This window comes from Moschus berezovskii, chromosome 28 (assembly GCF_049115385.1).
Source record: "Moschus berezovskii isolate FMDL1 chromosome 28, NW_MosBer_1.0, whole genome shotgun sequence".
NCBI classification, from domain to species: domain Eukaryota; kingdom Metazoa; phylum Chordata; class Mammalia; order Artiodactyla; family Moschidae; genus Moschus; species Moschus berezovskii.
Window position 1 is genome coordinate 29,243,173 of NC_142487.1, and position 9,927 is coordinate 29,253,099.

Genomic DNA, 9,927 nt, shown 5'->3' on the forward strand with positions numbered 1-9,927 from the left:
CACCAGCTGTGAAGTCTCCAGAGCCCAGGGAAATGAAACTATGAAGCCCCTTGTGCAGATACTAGTAAGAGCTTCAAGATGATGGCAACAACATTAAACGAGCCTGGGACCCTTCTGAGCAGAGTCCTGGGTGGCTGCATGGGTCACGTGCCCTGAACATGGCTCTGTTGCCACTGACTGCTACTGGCAAATAAGCAGAACTGAAAGAAGTCTTGTTTGTACCCGTTTATTACTCTCATGAAAAGTCAGTGTGAATGGAACAGATTTGGACTTGATCAAAGATGGTCTTTATCATTAATTGTACTGCTGATAAGGAAATACATGAAGAATAAAATTGAGAATCTCATACTCTTTCTAGGTAACTGGTCTTTACACTCCAGTTGTCAGGAATTTAAAGGTTTTTTTTTTTTTTTCTTTTTTGGTCCTCCCCCTTCTACTTTACCTGCCCCTCCAAAGAATAATATTCTTGATCCAGTCTATGGATCAAAGAATTCTGAAATGTTTAAATATATGTTATGCAAAAGGGTTTGAGTTCTATTTTGGAAAAAATTAGAAAATAAGAATATAGACCCTACAGAGTAAATCAAAGATATGTTGGCTATGAGGAAAAGGCATGGAATGAAATTCTTAAGAAGAAAAGTTTAACACAAAACCTTGATGTGTAAGATGATGGTTTAAAAACTGTTTTTCAATCTGAGTTCAGAGAAACTGAAGATTCTGACAAGGAATAAGCTTATCAACGTGGAGTCATGATGATGATTTGTTGGAAAACAAGATTTTAAAGGATGGAGAAATTACATATACCATGACAAAACAGATAAATCAATATGAAGAGGACGAAGAGGATATTTAAGACCATAAATCCGTCATATCATGGTGAGCATTGCCCTGTGTGCTCAGTTCAGTTCAGTTGCTCAGTCGTGTCCGACTCTTTGCAACCCCATGAATGACAGCACGCCCAGCCTCCCTGTCCATCACCAACTTCCGGAGTTCACTCAAACTCATGTCCACAGAGTCGGTGATGCCATCCAGCCATCTCATTCTCTGTCGTCCCCTTCTCCTCCCACCCCCAATCCCTCCCAGCATCAGTCTTTTCCAGTGAGTCAACTCGTCGCATGAGGTGGCCAAAGTACTGGAGTTTCAGCTTCAGCATCAGTCCTTCCAATGAACACCCAGGACTGATCTCCTTTAGAATGGACTGGTTGGATCTCCTTGCAGTCCAAGGTACTCTCAACAGTCTTTTCCAGCACCACAGTTCAAAAGCATCAATTCTTCGGCGATCAGCTTTCTTCACAGTCCAACTCTCACATCCATACATGACCACTGGAAAAACCATAGCCTTGACTAGATGGACCTTGGTTGGCAAAGTAATGTCTCTGCTTTTTAATATGCTATCTGCTGCTGCTGCTGCGTCACTTCAGTCGTGTCCGACTCTGTGTGACCCCATAGACGGAAGCCCACCAGGCTCCCCCATCCCTGGGATTCTCCAGGCAAGAACACTGGAGTGGGTTGCCATTTCCTTCTCCAATGTGTGAAAGTGAAGTTGCTCAGTTGTGTCCGACCCTTAGCGACCCCACGGACTGCAGCCTACCAGGCTCCTCCATCCAGGGGATTTTCTAGGCAATAGTACTGGAGTGGCTTGCCATTGCCTTCTCCGAATATGCTATCTAGATTGGTCATAACTTTCCTTCCAAGGAGTAAGCGTCTTTTAATTTCCTGGCTACAGTCAGCATCTGCAGTGATTTTGGAGCCCAAAAAAATAGTCTGCCACGGTTTCCACTCTTTCCCCATCTATTTCCCATGAAGTGATGGGACCAGATGCCATGATCTTAGTTTTCTGAATGTTGAGCTTCAAGCCAACCTTTTCACTCTCCTCTTTCACTTTCATCAAGAGGCCTTTGAGTTCCTCTTCACTTTCTGCCATAAGGGTGGTGTCATCTGCATATCTGCGGTTATTGATATTTCTCCTGGCAATCTTGATTTATATAATTTTGAAGGATGACAATCAGCAGTCGATGTTGAAATAATAAAAAGCTAGAAGAAATACACCAAGAAAAACAAATCACACTTAAAGCCACTTACAATTGCTGCTCTTATTAAACATAGCAACTTTTATTTTTTATTGTTAAGCATGGTATATTTTAAATTGGAATGGGATGTTTACGGTATGCACGGATCACGTTTGGTTTCTCACTTTGACTTCTGTGTTGACTGACTAGTGACCCCTCAACTAAGAAGACTCCTCTCCAGCTATTACACTCATTCATTCTGCTGCTACGGCAGGAGCCCCTGTTTCAGGCTTGGTTAGTTGCTGAGTTACCTGAAAAAGTCATTTACAAGTTCATATCTTAAACATCTTTAAAACATGTAACTTACATTCACACATTGACTATTTTTAGTACAGGGACATATGCGTTGGTTGGTTATAGTTTCCTGAGCCTTTTTCACATTAACCACACCATAATTTCCAATTTCTGTTTCTTTAGTGGGGAATGAGAAATTATAGATCTTTGCAGAACAAATTTGAGTGTAAACTCCTTCTGCATTTTTAAAGACTCCTTTTCTTTTTTTAACAGAGGCCTTGTCCAGTTCAGCAGCTTGTTGATGTCTTTTGTGTTTAGTGGCTCACATTTATTTGGGTCATTGCAAAGCATTCACTTTAGTTTTCTTAGAAACATTTGCCTTTTTTCACACTTACATTTCACACCTTTACACAAAGAGACAGACAGACCATGGGTATACTGCAGGTTCAGTTCCAGACCACCACAATAAAGCACACATCATAGTGAAGAGAGTCACATGAACCCTTTGGTTTCCCAGTGCATATGAAGTTGTGTTTACACCATACACTGTCCATTAAGTGTGACAGCATGTCTAAAAAACAATGTAGATACCTTAGTTTAAAAATACTTTATTGCCAAGAAATGCTGACATTATCTGACATTGCAGGGTTGCCACAAACCTTCAATTTATACAAAACCCGGTGTGTTCAAAGCACAATAAACTCAAGCAAGAAAACAAGGTATGCTTGTATTTAATTAGATTTCATGAGTTCAGCTAGTTAAAAACAGACCTGAGAACTTGGTAACTGGTGGGAGCAGAAAGTCGTCGGCATACTGGAGAGTAGACCCCTAGCTTAGGGTGTGCTGGATTATAAGAACATCTGTATATTTTTAAACTTTTATTTCATATTGGAGTTTAATTTACAATGTTGTGTTAAGTTTCAGGTGGACAGCAAAGTGATTCAGCTATATGTATACCTGTTCTTTTTCAAATTCTTTTTTCCCTTTTAGGTTATTGCGGAATATTGAGTCGAGTTCCCTGTGCTATGCAGTAGGTCTTTGTAGGTTATCTGTTTTAAATACAGCAGTATGTATATGTAAATTCCAAGTTCCCAACTTATGCCCTCTTTCATTTTTCCCCTTCGGTAACTATAAGTTGTTTTCTGTGAGTCTGCTTCTATTGTGTATCATTTTTTTAAGATTCCTCATAGAAGTGGTATCATATGATATTTGTCTTTCTCTGCTTACTATAATCATCTCTAGGTCCATCCATCCACATGCAAATAACATTATTTCATCTTTCTGAACGGCTGAGTAATATGCCATTGTATATATGTACCACTTTTCTTTATCCATTCCTCTGTTGATGAACATTTAGGTTGCTCCCATGTTTTGGTTATTGTAAACAGCGCTGCAATGAACACTGGGCTGCATTATCCTTTCAAACTATAGTTTTCTCTGGCTGTATGCCCAGGAGTGGGATTGCTGGATCATGTCTGTATGTTTTAGAGGGAATGGAGAATGTGTGGGTGAATGGAATACTAGCTGGCCTTGCCTAAGTTGCTTCGGGAATTAATAAATAAATCCCCACCACCACCCATCTAGGGGCACACCCAACACAGCTACCTATGGGAAAAACAGCGTGAGTTATACATCCTCAATTATGACTTCCAATTTGTAGCTCATATTTGAAATCTGTTTTCATTGAAATCCCTGTAATGGGCAACGGGGCCTGTCTCAGCAGCTCTGCAGGTGCCCTCTGGGTGGATGGAAGGCTCTCGGGATTCCCTGTATGCTGTTCCTTCTTCAGTCAGACCATCCAAAATATGCCCTCCATGTTGGAGGAAATCTCTTCGTGGAGAGTAATGACAAAAACAGTTTTACTGGTGTAAATTTTTATTAAGCTTTGTCATAACAGAGAAGGAACAAAAAAGGTGAATAGTGAGACACTGTTTTGTTGTTCACCTTCGCTGGCCCTTGTGGCTCAGCTGGTAAAGAATCCATCTGCACTGTGGAAGACCTGGATTCGATCCCTGGGTCGGGAAGATCCCCTGGAGAAGGGAAAGGCTACCCACTCCGGTATTCTGGCCTGGAGAATTTGATGGACTATACAGAGTCCATGGAATATACAGAGTCTCAAAGAGTTGGAGACGACTGAGCAACCTTCACTTCACTTCGCTGGTCAGACTGAAAGATTCTGCTTGTGTTGCTGATGGTTGGGGCTTTACAGCTTCTGCTTCGTTTCTGGCCCTGACTTTCTCCAGGGATCATTTCTAGAGCAATCAGTCTTTAAAACAGGAGAATAAGAGGCAGTAGGTGTCCTAACATTCATTGAATTTTCTATTTGGTTTTCAAAAGGCCCACTAATTAAAGACTGGCTAAACCCAGTCACCCACAAAAGGTCATGACAGAACACCCTGGGGACAAAACAACCCCCCACCTCAGGATCCAGAAGGGAACAGTGATTTCTAAGATTGTTTCTGAGTGTTTTTTTTTCTTTTCATGTTAGTCTTATAAATCTTTTTCTGGGGAAGTTAATTTCTGCTAGATACTGGGCCCACGTGGCCCCAGGGCCCTCCCAGGCTGAGCTCAGGGACCCCTCCAGGGAGGGTAGGAGGATGGGAGTGCGCCGCGCGAGGAGGCTGGGCTGAGGTGGGCCCCAGGTGGGGTCAGGCGGCAGCCGGCCCTCTGGCCCCTGCTGCTCTCCGGACGCGCGGGCCGGTGCTGCGGCCTCGGCCGTGTCTGCGGCGCATCCGTCGGCAACACGCGAAGCCCTGAGGGCCTGCGGCGCGCCCGCGCCTTCCCCTCGCGCCCAGGCGCCCCTCAGGCCGGCCCCCCGCCCAGACCGCTGACTCACCGCGCTTCCCTCTCCCTCTCCCCGCAGGCAGCGTGACTGGAAACAGTAACTCCACGTTCATCTCCAGCGGGCAGGTGATGAACTTCAAGGGCGACATCATCGTGGTCTACGTCAGTCAGAGCTCGCAGGAGGGCGCGGCGGCGCCGGGCGGCGGCGCGGGGGAGCCGGCGGGCCGCCCGGTGCAGGAGGAGAGCTCGCCGCGCCGCGACTCGTTCGCCGGCCTCGGGCCGCGCTTCCCGGACGCGTGCGCCGGCCTCGACGTGGGCCCGGGACTGCAGGAACGCGGCGCCCCGGCGCCCGACGAGGCCTCGCGGCCGGTGCAGGAGCAGGGGGCGGCGGAGACGCGGCGCTGAGCCGGCAGCCCGGCCGCGGGGCTGCTCGCGCCGCAGCGCACGTCGGGAGCCGCGTGGCCGCCGGGGGGCGGGGCCTGGGGCGTGGCCCCCGGGGCGGGGCGTGGTCTCGGGTGGGCGGGGCCACTGCCCAGGGTCTGCACCTTCACGTCCCCGCGTTCCGAACAGCTGCGGAGATGACCTGGCGTCCTTCGTCCACCTCGCTTAAATGGAATCGAGGACTTTGCGGGGGGGAATGTACATTTGTTATTACTACTCTGCCGTCCACACTCAAGTGTCAACGCATTGCACAGGCACACGTTGCTGTCTTCAGTCACTCACTTTTTACCTCCTTTTGTACTTTTTCTTCTCCTTTAACCTCCCGTTGTCAGCTCATCAGTGGTTTGTCTCTTCATGGCATCTGTTTCTAAGGCTGTCCCGTCCCGTTTGGATCTGTATCCTCCCCCCGCACCCTTTCTCCGTATCTGATATTTGTATTTCACTGTCTTTCATAACGCTTTTCTTGATACCGTCTCCTCACCCCACCCCGTTTCTTTCTTTTTACTATTTAACGATTTTCTTGAAAATTCTCCTGCGGGTGATGGTCTTCTTTGTATTTCTTTCACCCCTTCTGACAAGTAGGTGCCTGTCTGTAGTGATGGAAGGGGAGGGGGCGAGAAGTCTGTATTAAGCACTTTTGGGAAACGGCCAGAAATGTGAATCCTGGCGGGAAGCTTGGGGAACAAAAAGGAGAGACTTTGAGTTTTTGAAAACTTTTCTGAGTTCTCAGTTTTCTAAAGGAAGGGAAAATCCCCCTAAATACTTTTAAGTGTGTGTCAACTACTAGGCAGCCCAAAGCTATAATTTGTGTCTTTCTCCTTTAATCTATCTCAAAATGGTTCATCCCCATCCCTATCCATATGCCGAAATGAATGTGCATATCCATCCTGGCATAGGCAGCAGAACGTGGGTACCTAAATCTCTAAAAATCCAAGTTACTGCACTTGGCGTTCTCATTCTCAAGAATGGGAAACACATGTGGAAAATGAGTAGGAATATGTGGAAAATATGGGATGATGGCCTGCACACTCAGTGAAAAAAAAAAGGTGCTGCGAAAGTTCAAGAAAGGAAGAATAAAGATGTTAATATGCATTGTTTCTTTCTAAACAAGAATAGCATAAATGTGTTTAGGCAATAGGCCCCATTTTCTTCCTAAATGTGTGTCTGTAGTTTTGCCTTGTAGAAGTGGAAAACATTCCTGTTATTTTCCATGCATCTGAATTAAAAACCAAATCCTTATATTGTGATCTTAAGAAAATCTATCATAGAGATGCTTTCTCTTAGCATCAGTGCTCTTGTGAGGAAACATACAGTGTGAGCAGGCTGAAAGGAGTTACCCGGCTTGTTTCATCTATTGCAGCCAGTTAGCATTTGTTTTCCTCAGATACTAAAGTTACAATGCCTGAGCACATTAAAATTGATTTTGTGGATCTGGTAGGTTTAGAAATCGCTAATAGTAGTCACTGTCCAGACTTGAATGACCTCAAATGCCCAGCTGAAGGGAATGATCATTGATCAGGGGTTTCTCCCTGTTGGTTGCAGGTCTACTGGAAATGCTAGGATAGTAGCTGTCTATTTTGATTTTTAACAGAGAAGCAGAGGTGGCTTTGTAATTTCTGTGGCTCCTTAGCAGACATGAAAAATGGCAGGAAATAAGCTTATTGCCAGAATGATCCGTTGGTGAGAATTTACTGTCTGCACTGCCCTTTTAGATAACATCCATCCAAAGAGAGAGGTTATAAAAATGGAAGTAGCTACTATGCCTTTTGTCGTCTTAGCGTTCACTAAGGAGAAGGCAGAGCTGAAGACCCAGGTTTCTACTGTGACTGTCACCATCTCACTGACGCTTTGCCTTTTTCTGTTTTCTTTTTTTAAATTTTTCCTTAAAAAAGGCACTAATGGTAACTTTTGACACGTTCCCTACTTGGAAATAACAAAAGAATGCTACAGTGAATGTTAAAGTGTCTTGAGCTCCTTAAATAAAAGGTGCTAAATAAACACATAAGAATCTTCTGAAAGTAGATTTCCCACGCTGATCCCTGTTAATTCTATATTGATCCAAAGACAGTTAGATGGTAGGAAACGGATGGCAAATGCAGTGCGGTGTCTGTTTTGTAGAGTTGTGTCTGACAAATGTAAACAGGATGGAATCAGGACAGTAATGAAAAACGGGGGATGTGACAAAGAGATTATTAAACTTATATTTGACAACAGACTTGTTTTCAAGTCTTTTTGTGAAATAATGACCTTACTTCTTTCTGATCTCTGTGGTATCAAATGTTGGTTATATTGTGTCACTGGTGGAAACCTTGACAAGAGCTGGGACATAAAGTGCCTTGTTTTAATAATATAGCCATCGTAGATCTCACCAGTAAAACTCTGTAATGTGCGGGTTGGCGGTGGAGGGGTTGAAGGGAAATGGAGTCTGGTGTTTTCTACCCCCGCCTAGTTCAGCTCTCAGAAATAGAAAGAATTAATTTCTTCGCTCTCCTTGTAAGGAAAAGAGCAGTTTGAGTGTGAGGTATTGGATCCTTGATAGGGCAGGAGGAGAGAGGGCTCTGCATGTGTAACAAGGTACCCCAAAACTCAGTGGTTTAAAACAACCACCGTTGACTTAGCTTCCACCTCTGTGGGGTTGGCTCAGCTTGGTTGGTTCGTTAGGCCTGTGTGAGCCTGGCTGGACTTGCTGACCCATGTGCAGATTTCTGGCTGGTTGGCTGGGGGTTGGCCAGCTGGGATGCTGGACTCAACCCTCTCCCTGTGGTCCCCTCATTCTCCCAGCAGGCTGCCCTGATCTGCTTGTCCTGGTGGTGGCTGGATTCCCAAACAGCAAGCAAAACCATCCCATGCTTTTGAGACCTAAGCTTGAACCAGCAGGCTGGCACTGCTGCCTCATTCTTTGAGCAGAGCAAGACACAGGACCGCTCAGATTGAAGGGGAGGGGATGCAGAGCTGCAGGGGACCCTGGGGGACTGGTCGACAGCGAAGGGGGCGTGGGGCCCTTTTGTCATCTCTACCACAGGCACATTGTTGGTTATCAGATGATGTGAGGAGGGTGCGTCGGGAGTGGGGAGGAGCATTTCCCAGGCCCAATCGGGCTTCCTTCCCAGTGAGCAGGTTCTGTTGCTGCAGACTACCGTGAATTCCTGCAAATGAGAGACTTGCATTCATATTTCAGTACCGAAATTCCTTCCAAAGCCAGACACCCATGATGACCGTACTGGGTCTACAGTTCTGTTGCATTCCATTGGCACAGATTGTGGAAAAGTGATAATTTATAGAATCAAGGAAATTGGTGAGATCCTTTGGGTAGAGGAACCTGTTCATAAACAAATAAACAATGTTGTGTTCACCGTTTAGGCTGATTTAATGAACAGACTCTTGATGGCGAGGTACTGGGCGAAAGGGTGAGCCTGAGCCCAAGTGCTGGCTCTGGTGGAAGAGGTATAATTTTGAAGTTTTTTCTCTTTGACAGTCTCTGATGTCATGTGACTCCCTTTGGCCATCTGCTTTGGGGGACTCTGGGTATGAGCTGCATAACGTCCTTTTGCGAGAAAGGATAAATCATTCAAAGGCCCAAACATTTGGTTGCTGAGTCCGAGTCATGTTTATTCAGTGTGCTTTGGATGCTTGGGCCACAGGCATCCCTGGAAAGAGGATAAGGATAACCAGAGAGTCCCAGGGAGTCCAGGGGTGTTCTAGATGGCTGGGGAGGACTGTGAACATTGCTGGGGAGGGGTGGTCTGTGCGATTTCTGACCCCTCAGGGCTATGCTGGTGAACAGACTACCTTGCGCCTACTACAGCCTTGCTGAAAATAGGCAGGGGTCTGAAATTGGGCTGTGGTGGAGCCAGCAGGGGGCACAAGCATGTCAGGTGGCATCACAGGAAGGTATCCGCAAAGGTACAGGGGGGCGCAGAGGCTGGAAACCCTGGACCAGCACTTCCTGGTGGCCCCTGCTGAGGAACCGTCTCCCTTGGTAGAACAGCCCCATGCGGCCTGAGGTTTGAAGTTAACAAGTTTTCAAGTATGGAGGGACCCCTCAGTGATTCTTATGCGACCGTCTATGACTCACTGCACCGTGGTCTCTCATGGCTCTTGGGAGTCTGACTTTATGTCTGTCTGTCCACTCACTACTCCAGTTATCTTGACCCCCACGGTGAGGTTGAAACTCATGCTTAGCCAGTCTCTCTTCTCCCCATTCCCTTAGTATTGGTAAAACTAGCATGTACAAACACCTGCCAAAAAAATCTTCACTGAAGAATAAGATGTCTAATAGCATAAAAGTTAAAATGCCAAATTCCAGTCTGATCTGGTAACTTCATTCTTCCCTGAGGCTCTGATGAAGTTACCCTTCTCCCATATCTGATGGAACAAGGAGAAGGTTTGCAATCAGACC

At 45.9% G+C, this 9,927-nt stretch overlaps 1 protein-coding gene and 1 long non-coding RNA gene across 4 annotated transcripts in view; one reads left to right on the plus strand and one right to left on the minus strand.

Moving 5' to 3' along the window:
* The window catches only part of TNFRSF11A (TNF receptor superfamily member 11a), a 63,849-nt gene extending 55,396 nt beyond the window's left edge, over window positions 1-8,453 (plus strand). For all 3 annotated transcript variants that reach the window (XM_055417487.2, XM_088833496.1, XM_088833495.1), the window contains one exon: window positions 5,167-8,453. In XM_055417487.2, coding sequence (XP_055273462.2) covers window positions 5,167-5,492 — 326 coding nt within the window. In that variant the 3' untranslated portion in view covers window positions 5,493-8,453. The remainder of the gene's footprint in view (window positions 1-5,166) is intronic.
* Window positions 352-5,276, minus strand: LOC148773591 (uncharacterized). Its single transcript, XR_016036723.1, has 2 exons — window positions 5,140-5,276; window positions 352-2,034 (listed from the first exon to the last, which is right to left on the minus strand). It is a non-coding gene; the product is annotated as an uncharacterized LOC148773591 (long non-coding RNA).
* Window positions 8,454-9,927: the final 1,474 nt, after the last annotated feature.